Source organism: Eurypyga helias, unplaced genomic scaffold, assembly GCF_000690775.1.
Source record: "Eurypyga helias isolate BGI_N326 unplaced genomic scaffold, ASM69077v1 scaffold16781, whole genome shotgun sequence".
In the NCBI taxonomy this organism is placed as follows: Eukaryota; Metazoa; Chordata; class Aves; order Eurypygiformes; family Eurypygidae; genus Eurypyga; species Eurypyga helias.
Window position 1 is genome coordinate 20449 of NW_010229162.1, and position 12952 is coordinate 33400.

The window sequence follows — 12952 nt, forward strand, 5'->3', positions numbered from 1 at the left end:
AGCTTTTCCTGTAGCCTGTGCAAGCCACGTGCACCTAAAGCTTGCGCCGTGGCTCTGTCATATCTGAAGGAGGATGGGCACTTCAGCAGGCAGCATGAAACGATTTTTATGCTGCCTTAGAGGAATAGAGATGGTGATAGCCCCGAATATCCTTTTCTTGTGCCAGAAGTTGGCCTGTCGGTGATGTGGCAAGCACAGGATGATGACTGAGATACATACCACCAGCGCACTTCTCTGAAGTGGAGGGCAGAGATAAGCTAGGTGCTGTCCTTGAACGCTCCCTGGAGATACACACTTATCCCTTTGCAGCACGAAGGTTACCTTTAGGCCCTGCCGCTGGAAACGACTCCTTGACACCGCAGGCACGCAAGGAAATAGCAGCCGTGTTGTAACACCATCCATCCGCCGCCGCAGGCAGCCGTTTGAGAAGATCTTGAGACCGTCGCTGCGTGTCGCAGCGGGGCCGTCAGTGGTCTGTGCTCGCTCTCTTACAGCTTGCGGAACGCGGCCGGATGGAGTGCAGTCCCAGATTACTTCGTGGGTCCGGCTTTCTTTCGCGGAAGGCTGTGGATAGAGCATCAGCCACAGGACACTTTCTTGAAGCTACAGGTGAGTCCTTTTTTTTTCTTTCCCCCCCTGTTTTCTTGATCAAGATTTTTAAAGAGCTGGTTGGAGAGACACTTGTGTGATAGCTCTGACTGAGCTGTGTCTTGTGGTCTGTAGTTTTGTAGTCTTCCTGTGATCCTGAAGAGAGCTATTTTGAGGGTGTAGACGCCTTCTCAAGCTGGCGGGTAATTTCTGTTCAGTCTGTAGTGGTCCTGATGAGAAAACACGTGCAATACTGACCCTGCAGAGCTGCTAATGAACAGTTAGTCCTTTCTATTGACAGACAAACGCTATTTCTTTTCGAGTTGCAGAGGAGTAACGAGCAGAGAAAATAAAGGAGGTGCTAGTTTTATCCCTACCTCCTCAGTGTGATGGATCTTTGTAGACATGGCATGAGAATTCACGTCTTCCTCCTGTGGAAGACTGCTGCTCTTGCACAGAACTTAAGATATTATTAAATTTCCTCCTCCGATTTCGCTCCCTTAGAGCCAAGGCTCATGCCAGTTGTGGTACTTCTCACCTTCCCATTTACACTTTGTTGTAAGTTACGCTCGTCAGTAGCAATGCAGTATTTCTGCCACCTGGGACATGGGTGAGGGGAGATACTCTGTGTTTGGGAAGAAATAAAGATACGTCTGTTCAAAAGGATGAAGTTTCCTGTACAGGCTTGAATCATGAATTGCCCGTTTTGGAAATCTTTATCCTTTTAACTAGTACATTAAGGGTAACTCCTGCTCAACAGGGCTTACTTAAACGTTCATGGCTTCAGGGAGTTGCGCGGGGAAAGCGAGCAGAAAACCTGCAGAAAGTGGCCTGAAAGAATGCAAGTGTGAAAGCAGACTTGGATTCCCGGGGAGATGCTAACTAGGCGATACAGCTGCATCAGTAATTCCGTGTGCTCTCCTGGTTCTAGGGCTGGGAAAAAGGAGTGGTGTTTGTCAATGGTCAGAACCTGGGCCGCTACTGGAAAATCGGACCTCAGGAAACACTCTACCTTCCCGCCCCCTGGTTGTGGAAAGGGAGCAACGAGGTGAGAGGCTTTGGTGGGATTTTAATTTGTATTATTAAAGATCCTGCTCTCAGTCACGTCCCAAAGCGCTAGACACCTACAGCCTATTAATCACCTCTCTCTAGCTGAAATCCAGAGCAATAGAGAGGAAGGGAGCTGTTGTCTCCTAAGATGTGTGAAAATTTGGGAAGGTGCTGCTCTAACGCTGACAGCACGGCTCTGACAACCACTGAGACGTGACGAGGGTGGCAGCTAAACTTCAAAGCACCGCCTCAAGTTCAAACTCAGGACAAACCTGATTTGATGTTTGTTTTCTGCATGATGTGGTGCTGGAAAAGAATCACAGTTCCTGTTCAGACTCTTGTTGAGTGATCTCTTGGAATGAGGCTTCCTTCCCCTGCTCTGATCGTATGCCTTTTCCTCTGAAAAACATGGGGAGTAGCTCGGCCTTCGTATGAAGGAAGGACCCTTACCCATCCCTCTCTTCCGCAGATCGTCATTTTTGAAGAACGCGCTGCAGGCCGGATCATCCAGTCTGTCGACATACCTTATTTAGGAAGGACCCAGTACGTGGACTGATGAGAGCTTCTTTCCCGTGTCTGGTTCATCTTGAATATTCCTGGTTGCATGTCTGGGGACGCGATGGCCCAGGCACTTGGGCACGTTCATTTCCACTAGACCCAGGTCAAGGATTTGTTCTTTGGCAGTAAGTTCAGAAGAGAAAAGGGGCCCCGAAGGAACCAGAGTCCATTGTTTCATAGATGGGATGCGGAAGCTTATCTCCCTGCACTACCGAGGACCCACGCGTGGGTGGCTGCGCATGTTACGGACCGTCTGGTAAATGAGGGGGAGTAAAACGGTGCTGGAGGCAGAGGAGAGAGAGAGAAAGAACTGAAACCATCTGAACTGAAAGCTGAGCTCAGCTCTCCAGTGACTGTATGAATGTGTTATTACTGGCCTCCTCCTTTTCGTAATTAGATAGGGAGAAAATAGTTGGTGAACATGTGAGTGACCAGGTGTGGAAAACCATTCTGTTGTGCTTCCAGGCAGAATTTAGCACCTCACTCTGCAAAGAGGCCGTTACTTGTTCACTTGTTGGAAGCCAGGTTGGTTGTTAAATGGCTTTAATTCCAGCTTTTTTCCACTGAGTTTTACTATGGAGGTTGCCTCTCTCTCAAGAAGGAAAAAAACCCTCGTTTTAAAAAATGAAATGTGTCTTGTCCTCTGTCAAATATATTGTGACGTGTCAGGCCAGGCAGGAATAAGAACTTCCAGGGAGGGGGTGCAGGAGAAAAGGACAAGTTACTCTTCCAGTCACTCCTCCACTCCTGCTCTCACTAAAGATGAAATTCCCCCTTGGAAAATGAGCAGGGATCAGATTTTGGTTGGGATAGAAGTAAAGGGGTTGCCTATGCAGTTGCAAATGGGAGAGCACATCCGTACTTTCTAGTTAAACCTGCTGTGAAACCTTGGGATCTTGGGTCCTGTTTGCTTTTTGTCCCTCAAACCGGAAACACAGGATTTGGGAAAACATGGCGTGTTTTTTTTAACTCACCAGCTCCGCAGTCACTGGGGAGCTGCCATCTCGTTAGGGAGAGATGAAATTCAAGCTGCAAATCTGTTGGGAATCTCCGAGGAGTCGCTTGGGCCCTGCTTTCTGTTCCAGTAACCAGGGGATTCAGGCTGTGAGAGAAACACCAAACACGGGCACTGTCTCTGATAATGGAGTTGCGGGGTATTCTGGCTCTTAGAAACCATAATTTTATTTAACAAATGTAAATACAGTTCGTTTAAAACTGAGAACAGACAGTGCAGCTGTAACACACTCCCATCCTGGCCAGAGCTGGTCTTACTGAACATCGGTATCGCTGCTCCCGAGCGCCACGGTGCAGCTGGGAAGGGGCCAGGCTGGCGCGACCAGCTCGGAGGAGAGCGGAGCGTATCTGCAGGGCCGTGTTCAGGACTCTATCCTTTGCATTTTGCCAGAGGTTATTTCCTTCCAAGGAGGGAATGTTGCGACCCAGCAGGGACTGGGATTAAGGTTAGCGAAAGAAAACGTACAGCTAGGAGAGGACATCAGTTGGAAACTATTTAAGTGGTATGAAAACTTTGTAGTCCTTTAAAAACGTCTCTTTCCACTCCAGGGTTTGCACTGGGGTGAACGTGGGAGGCTGGTGCGGTAACAGAACAGATCTGCTGGAGTGCAGAGAGCTACTCTTTTAATACCAGATAACAATACCCGTTCCCATGGAGCACCAAATGCTTTCTACCCAAGCGGCGCCTCAGCCAGCGCATCGAAACGCTTTCGTCAAGGCGACGCAGCGAGGCTCCCGGGACTGGGAACGAAGGAATGCAGCTCTTCCCCGGTGGCTTACACGTACAGTGGGAGAAAATAACTTACAAAAAAATAGGGTTTTTTTAAAATATTAGGAAATACACAATGTCATCAGTCCAAGGGGAGGCTTCTGCACTGTGAAACTAACAATCAAACCTAGAGCATTTTAATAGTTCTATGTGTTAGGGCTAAAAATAACCAAGTCTGTTTCCAGGATTACATTTTCCCCTCAATTCAAAGGTAAAATTGTGCTTCAGACCTTCTTGAAAGAATTGGGACAGTGGGGGTTGATCAAATGTTTGACAACAAAGGGGGCGGTAAATTTTGGTTTCCTTTAAGGGGGCTGGAGGTGGGGAGAAGGGGTATGTTGCACCTCAATTTCCTCCTCGATGAGTTTGCCAATCTCAAATACAGAGCCAACCCGGGTGGTAGCACCCAGGTTCCTCTTCTGCACTGCTCAGTCCTGCGTCCTCTCGCTGAGAAGCAAAACAGAGCTTCAATGCCCTGTCGCCAGTGCCATCTCAGGTCCTTTGCTGTTACACAACGGGGAAGAGGCGACTGATGCTCTACGTAAATCGTTTGTCAACCTACCTCAGGGCGGGTGCTGAAGAAACAGAGCACTAAGCACAGGATCCCCTTTGCAAGGGCGCTGCTCTATCCGTCAGAAGTTACCTCTCCAACTGCTCCAGCGTGGCCTTTCACGCCAGCAGCTCCGCAGCAGCCTGGCACGGCCCTGAAAAAGGGGCTGGGGCTGAAGGATACATTCCACTAGAATGGTAAATGCACTGAAATCAGCTTTTATCATTCAATCCCTAGTTTTCAGCAGTCAACTTTATTTCTTAAAGAGTGGAAATCTGGCTTTACGTCGGAGAACTCTTCAGAGAATCCCACACCTAACGCTGATGTGAACCAAAATAGAGATACCAGAACCAAGATCTGAGCCTGGATGAAGTATTAGAGTGTATGGCCCCAACGGTCTCAATAAAAACCCACTTCCAATTATTTTAGCATGGATGGATAGAGAACTGCATGCTGTAAACATCACTCCATCCAGGAACAAAGAGGTATGTCAGAGCGCCCTCCAAACCATGAGACTAATGAAGGGAAAGGAGAGGGAATACAAAGAGAACAGAGATAGTTAACGGGTTTGTTCTAACCTGCCTTGCTTTTCACCCTTCCCCAAAACTTTCCTGTCTTGTGCAGCGTAAGAAACACTGATTAAAGTAGGTTTAAAATTAAGGGCTAAGGTGCCATCTCAGAAGGCAGCTGTCCCCTCCACGAACAGAGAGCTGCTTAGGCTGTTGCCCACATAGCCACAAGGTACGTGTGTCAGGAGAAAACAAGTCATCAGGGGCCCACAGGCTCCCCTGGGCTTTCTCACCCTCGCTTTCGGGTCCTGTCAAACAGCCCCCTCAGTCTAGACTGCCATTCCAGCTGGGCCGTGTCTTCCGTGCATCGTGCCCTGCATGCGCGTCTCCCAAAACCGAGCGTCTCGCGAGGCAGCTGGTCTCGTACTGAAGTTGATCTCAGTCCTGTTATTTGCTGTGCTTTTTTCTCCGCCTCCAGAGCGTCTGGTACTGCTCCGAGTCCAGGAGGAAGGGCAGGGGAATCCGGGAAGTTTATGTATGCAGTGTTGCTTGGTTTCGGTACGCTAAAACTCTTGGAAGTCAGCAGAGGTCCTGGCTACTGCATGTCTGGCTGGTCGTATGCTGTGGAGAGGAACCTTGCAGGCTGTGCATGAAGAAATCTGCAGCAGAGACACAACCAGCATGTGCGTTACCCTCCTGCCTCGCTGCAGCTAGCTGCCACCCCTTGGAACTCTCCCAAAACCCATTTCGGATTGCAGATCCGTGAGCAGTGCTGCTAGGCAACTGGGTGTTGGTGAAAAGCAGTTGTGACAGCGCCGAAGAGCTACGGCCTCGCTGCAACGCCGCTATATATAGCGCAGGTCGTGCCGCGCAGGCTTTCCTCTGCCGTCCTGCCAGCGGGCAGCAGAGGCAGGCCACTGCAGCAGGCAGGGCTCCATCCCGTTACCCAGAGGGAATGTGCTATAAGAGAGCTCATTGCTGTTAAAAATATACCGCTGCTCACCAAATCTGCCCCTTCCCTTTGCTGCTCTTACGTCTCTGTACTTGAGAGGAGATCTGCAGAGTGCAGTGCACTCCGGAGATACAGATGACCAGGATGCCCGGGTAATGAAAGGTGAGAAGCCAGGGCAGGAAGTCAGCCAGCAGCATGCGTGTTCCTTCCTCCTTTCCAGGGAAGAAGACCCTACGTGCTCACCTTAGGTAAACAAATGCCTCATGAGGGGTTTAATCTGCACCCTGCCTTGCTTGTCACTGACTCTGTGTGGCTCTGATGTGGATAGAAATTAAACTCTTATCCCAGTGAAAGCTTCTGCCTGACTTAAAAATGCCTTCACTGATATTGCCTGAGCATTCCTGGGGTGTTTGCAGGTGGATGAATCCGCATCCCGCACCCTTGCACTTTAGCTGTATTAGCGCACTTAAGGCAACCTTCTTGTTTAGACAAGGGTTTGGTTTTTTAAGGACGTAACTCCCGCCTCAACCCTCTCTCCTTGGATTTCTCTTCTTCCCCCAACTCCCCACCAGGTATTTCTCCTTTAGCAGCTTGTCTTAAAGATATAAAAGACAGATTAACTGATGGTCTCTAAGTTCTGCACTAAGGGAAGGTCAGAGATGTGAAAAATGGAAATTAAAAAGCAGATTTAAAGGAGCTCTTGTCTTTCTCCTGCCACTGTCTAGTATTTTCCTTGTTAACTGTGGCTTCTCGTTACTGTTCAGAACTGTGAGCTCTTACCTGGTGTTGGTCTCCATTCAGCCATGCACAGTCAGATTTCCACGTTGGGATCTGTGAATCCTTTCTTCCCCTCATTCACCAGCACAGGCTTTTCTGTCCTCGTATGCCAGACTAAAATCTGAAGAAGCCAACAGAAGTCATTAGCTGCATCTCTTCACTGCACTAACAAATATTCTTGCACATTAAATCAATAGTGCAATTTAACCGTCTACCCTGGAGCCTAATGGCGCATTCACAGCTGAAAGGAGGTTTGCATAAAACTTCGTTTAGGCAGGCCTACTGCTATCCAAAATGCACAGTGCACAGAAATTACCCATTTCAGTGTACTGTCTTGGGACATTAACCTGCTCCTTCCATGTAGTTATCAACCATCTTTCTCGAAAGGCTCATCAACCTTTTCAATGTCGTAAGGCAGTTCCTTCATAGCTGGAGAATCACATGTGTGTTTCCCCGCACACCACGTTCCCTATTCTGGCTCTTGGTTATCATGTTACTGCATCCTTGGCCGGTGTGGAGTTCTTTGCTAGGCCCAGAGTGGAAATGCAGCTTTTCCAATGCCAACAGCATCCTGGCCGGCATCAGGGACATTGTGGCCAGCAGGACCAGGGCAGGGATCATCCCCTGTGCTAGGGGGTGAGGCTGCTCCTTGAATCCTGGGGTCAGTTTTGGACCCTCACTCCAAGAAGGACACTGAGAGGCTGGAGCGGGTCCAGGGAAGGGCAACGGAGCTGGGGAAGGGTCTGGAACACAATTCCTGTGAAGAGCAGGTGAGGGAGCTGGGGGTGTTCAGCCTGGAGGAGGCTCAGGGGAGACCTTATCGCTCCCTACAACTCCCTGAAAGGAGGGTGCAGAGGGGTGGGGGTTGGTCTCTTCTCCTAAGGGACAAGCGATAGGACAAGAGGAAACAGCCTCAAGTTGTGCCAGGGGAGGTATACATTGGATATTAGGAAAAATTTCCTCACCAAAAGGGCTGTCAGACTTTGGAACGGGCTGCCCAGGGAGGTGGTGGCGTCACCATCCCGGGAGGTGTTTAGAAGACGTGCAGAGGTGGCACTTAGGGACACGGTTTAGTGGTGGCCTTGGCAGTGCTGGGTTAACGGTTGGACTCAATGACCTTAAAGGCCTTTTCCAACCTAAACAATTCCATAATATCACCTCAAAAGCCCCATACACATTTCCTTTGAAACACTGGCCCCATGATTCAGTGCCAGGTACAACACGTCGCATCATGTTAAAGCCCCTCTCCAACTTGCTTAAAACACAACTGAAGCTTCCACTAAAAGCTTCCCTCAGACGTAGCAGCAAAGTTTAATGTAGCTCACCATCTGTGGAGGAGCACTGGAAAACATACAAATTGAAGAGGTGGTCTAACATTTTTAGAGAGGGTGAGGGGAGTATTTATAGGTAAATAGTTTCCACTCGCTGTGCTATACTGCTGGCACAGACGGTTCTGGAAGCTGTTTAAAATACTCTCCCCTCACTAGACTCAATCATACTTATTGCTTTGTTCCGAGGACCTGGATTGCTGGGAGCAGCTTTATCCCTTCAGAGCGACCGTTTCCTGCTTCCCTTCACCTGTTTGCACTGATATTTCCTACCTTGCGGGGGTTTCCCTCTTGTTGCTATGACAATACTCCACACGTTTAATCCAAGTATCTGCAAACCATTTCAGACCCAGTCCCTGCTTTTCTGACAAACGAGGGCACGTTCTGTTTCCAAAGGATGAACAAAGCACTTTGCAAACCTTTGTGGTTGAACAGGAGCACCCCCGCCTTCCCAAGAAGCTGTTTGACCAAATTTGTCTCTGATGTGAGCAGTCGCCTCCTGTGCAAGGCTTAAATCTCACCGGCTAACGCTAAAGCGGTGGAGACCAACTGCTGCCTGGAGTGGGTCCAAAAAGCCATTTCATTGCTCCCCCACAACCACTTCAGAGCCCGCTCATCAAAGTTAGCCTTTATTACAGCCCTGCTCCCCCACGGCACCGACGCTGCTGCAATTACCGCGTCACCTTCCCAGGAAAAGGCAAACCCAGGACGGCTCTCGGCACCGTGCAAGCACCAGTTACGGGCTCCTCGTCCAACAAACAGAATGTATAAACCTTAACGCAGTGGAGCAAACCCAAATAGGTCTGCAAGGGCGGCTCTCGGCACCGTGCAAGCACCAGTTACGGGCTCCTCGTCCAACAAACAGAATGTATAAACCTTAACGCAGTGGAGGTGCTAGAAAAATCTTGTGGCCAATTCTCCTTCCCAGCGGGAGCAGGTAAGAGCTCCTTCCACTTCTGACACGTGAACACTCAGCCCTGCTGATGGCCAAGGGCTGCGCTCTGCCAGGAATGAGGCTCTGTCTTCAGCAACTCCAACAACCTGCCCCATGAACAGAGACCACAACCACACATGATGAGCTCTGCTTTAAGCTGGACCCCACTTTTGCACTGTTGAAAGCCAAGTGCCACAAAAGACTTACATTAAATAACTAAAATGGACCGACTGGGCTTGTTCAGCCTGGAGAAGGCTCCAGGGAGACCTTACTGCAGCCTTCCAGAACCTGAAGGGGCTACAAGGAAGCTGGGGGGGACTTTTTACAAGGGCCTGTAGTGACAGGACAAGGGGTAACGGGTTTAAATTGAAAGTGGGGAGGTTTAAATTGGATATCAGGAAGAAGTTCTTCCCGGAGAGCGGGGGGAGCACTGGGACAGGTTGCCCAGAGAAGCTGTGGATGCCCCATCCCTGGAAGTGTCCAAGGCCAGGCTGGATGAGGCTTGGAGCAACCTGGTCTAGTGGAAGGTGTCCCTGCCCATGGCAGGGGGCTGGAACTGGATGGTCTTTAAGGTCCCTTCCAACCCAAACCATCCTGTGATTTTCAGAGTTTGCGCTCGATACAGCAGCTTCTACCAGTTTTCCTGCTCTGTTCTTTAATAGGGGAGGGAGATCACCATTTAGTACAGAAACACCTGCTTTTCCTCTCAGCCCAAGTGCTTGATTTTTTTTCCCCAAGCAGTGTGTTTGGTTTGTGCCTCAGGGAAGCTCTGGCCTGTGGAAAAAGTAGAGCTTGCAAGGGAGTAAACAGTGAGGGGGACTAAGTATCTGACTCCCCCCGAAAAGTGGTTTCGCGTCGATCACCTCAGGGAGTCCCCTTTAAAACACTTTCCATCAGTTACAGCCTCGCCACTCAGAATCGGAGGGCTCAAGGTTGATGTCTAAGAGATTACGAGGATTCATCTCCCCTGCAGATTTCTTCAGTGTCTTCTAACAGGAAATTAGAAAGCAAACAGGCAAATCACCCTGCAGTTGGAGGGGGTGACAGGATTTCCAGCACACACACCCTCTGTGGAGGGGTTCGGTAACTGTTATTTGGAATGGAGACTACACGTCAGGAGCGAGAGACACCAAGCTGAAAGAGCAGATTTGCTGCCTCTCAGCTTCGGCAGGTTCTCTTGGGCATCACGGAGGCCCTCCTCTCCCAGAAGCACATCCATTAGTATAAAAAAATAAAGATTGCTTCTCCCTATAACTCTTGCCTTTTTCATGTCAAGAGAATGGTGGCCACTGCTGTTAAAGGAGCCAGAGCTCCAGCCGAGCAGCTTGAAGGCCTGTGCTTGGTGATGGGCGTCACAGGCAAAGCATGCAGCACCACCAGAGAAGAAATGGTTACAGCCGTCTAATCTGAGCTCCTGCAGCTGCAGCACGGATCTGAAGGTCCACCACGGAGCAAACCCCAACTACTCGGATGTGAAGGACAACTCTCAGCTGTGGTACAGGGGATGGCATCGGCACGGCAGCTCTGGTGACTAATCAGGACAAGACAAGGCCAAAAGAACTCTCCAAGTTCTGCATCTGCTGTAAGAATCAAGAATCAACACGTAGCTCAGCGTGAAGCACTGGTCACAAACCCACACGGCAAGAGGAGCCCAGTCTCAGGAACCAGCTAACCCAGAGGAGGACAGATCTGCTCCATTCACACCCTGCTGCTCAGCCCCTGAAAGGCGAAGAAAACAAAGAGCTCGCGACGCTGATTCCCCTGCCTGCGCTGCAGGATAAAATCAGGAGGAAGCGAAGTGCACCTTTCCAAGCCTTCTCGCCTTAGGCTGACATTTCCCTCTCTCCTGCCTATTCTGAGCCAGTTGGAGCTGCTTTAGATCTGGGACATCACGCTCTGGTCCCCTTTTGCTGTGCTATTTCCTTGCAGCTGCTGCTGGGCCCAAAGCTTTGGTCTCCTCCATATGCACAAGGATTTATTCCCCTCCCAGAGCCAGTTCCAAGGCCCACGGTAACCACAGTGTTGGTGTGTGGTTCAGGTAGGGCTGGGAGAGCTCTCTGCTCCCAGTTCTCCAGCCTGTGTCTGACAGCAACTGCTCACGCTGACTTTCTTCAGTGTGTGGGCATTCAACAGTGCCCACAGCCCCCCTGCATCTAACCTCAGAGACGCTCCCGGTCCCGTGCAAAGCTGCCAGCCCGTTTCCTTTCACAACATCCACCTAAACACCGAGCTGCTAACCCGCAGATTTAATCTCAGATCTGACTCAGCCAAGAGATAAGGAGAGAGGAGGAATGACTACTCTTAGCCACCCCTTCGATCCCAGTGAATTGCTACCGAGACCACTGGAGTGCACAAAAGCCTGCCTCACCCAAAACCCATACCTGCGCCTCTCTCCATGAAGAAACAAGCGGCACCAGGAGCAGCCTCATTCCCAGTGACCTGTATTTTCTGGTCTGCCCCCTTTTGCCAGCCCAAACTGAGGCTTTTCCAATAGCTGGGGCCACTCAAAGTCTCTCTCTCCTTTCAGAGCTCCCTGGCTGAGCTCAGTGCAGCTTGTTTCCTTGGGTGTTAGTAGAAATGGGGAGCAGAGTATGTCCTCATTACATCAACCTTATGGGAATACAGAATCTCAGACTTCTATCCTGTGTCACTGAGAGTATGGTTTCCTTTGGGGGGAAATGCAGAAGCTGCAGGACACAGAAATACGCAGCATGCTGGCAAAGCCTTGTTTCCTTACACCTCCAGTATAAACCAACCCTTCTCTCCTGATAAGGAGGGATAACTCTCTCCTTTCTCCTTGGTAATTAATACAGACTTCCTCAACTTCCCCTTCATCTTGGGCAGTTCCCAAATCAAAGAGAATAAGGAGGAGATATGTCTTTGGCCAAAGCTTACGCTTTTTGCAGGATTCTGCATTTGTGGGCTGGTTTCTGATACATATTACAAATACCAGCACTGCACAGAGGGAAGGCAGCACTTCTGGGGAACAGATGTCTATGCTTATCTTACACACTTCTCTGATCCCTCCTTAACGACTGCATCTGAGCACATCATAATTTTTAATGTAAATCTCACTGCCAAGCCTGAGTACGCTTACGCTTAACAGAAGCAAAGCATGACAACTGCTGGGAGCACACCACCCCCACGAGAAAGAAGGCTGCGCTTTGATCTCGGGGCGAGAGGACCCCAGACCACAGCCGCCTTCTGTCCTTCTCTGCTGCTTGTCTGGACTCTCCTCCTCGTCAAACGGGTGAGCAAATCGGCACCTGGGAAAAGAAGGCTGCTGGCATCAGCTAAAAGCAGAAAGGCGAAGCTCAACCTGCAAAGCTGCACACAGAGTTTGCCAGGAGCAGACAGTATTCAGTTCACAACAAGGACCCTTGTAAAATCGCCACAGCCTAGCCAAAAAAAAGCAACGCAGTCTGCTTCAAATCCTGGCCAGCAATTCCTGTTTCCTCTCCATCTCTGACCCGCAGCACTTGTGCGACAGCGCTAGCACGCCAGCCTGTCTGACAGCACCGTTTTTTTTTCCTCCTGCCTGGAAAAATCCTTTTCCTTTCTCCACAGCCATCATTTCCTATCCCCAGCCTTTTAACACAGCTTCTTTCCAACAGTTATTTACAGCAGGGACAATACAGCAACGATTGCATCACTGGCCATGGAGTAAACCCCCCCAGTCTTCTGTACGGTGGACTAAAAGCGACCTGTGCATCTCCTCTTGGAAAAACACTGATTTCCAGGCAATGCTTTCTTGTTCGCTAGTAGGGCATGCAGTGATCTAATTTTAATCCAATCTCTATTCCCACCTTTGGGAGACCATCTGTGTTATTTATCCCGGTGCTGGAGAGCCATAATCACAGGCATGTAGATATAAAAAATGAGGCACAGCAGGTATCAGATAATAAACAAAGTTGCTCCTCCCC

General features: G+C 49.8%; 1 protein-coding gene across 1 annotated transcript in view; it reads left to right on the top strand.

Annotated features, from left to right (window-relative positions):
• Positions 1 to 2491, top strand: part of GLB1L2 (galactosidase, beta 1-like 2) — a 21804-nt gene extending 19313 nt beyond the window's left edge. The window contains exons 18-20 of the mRNA XM_010160306.1: positions 495 to 609; positions 1520 to 1636; positions 2108 to 2491. Coding sequence (XP_010158608.1) covers positions 495 to 609; positions 1520 to 1636; positions 2108 to 2194 — 319 coding nt within the window. The 3' untranslated portion in view covers positions 2195 to 2491. The remainder of the gene's footprint in view (positions 1 to 494; positions 610 to 1519; positions 1637 to 2107) is intronic.
• Positions 2492 to 12952: the final 10461 nt, after the last annotated feature.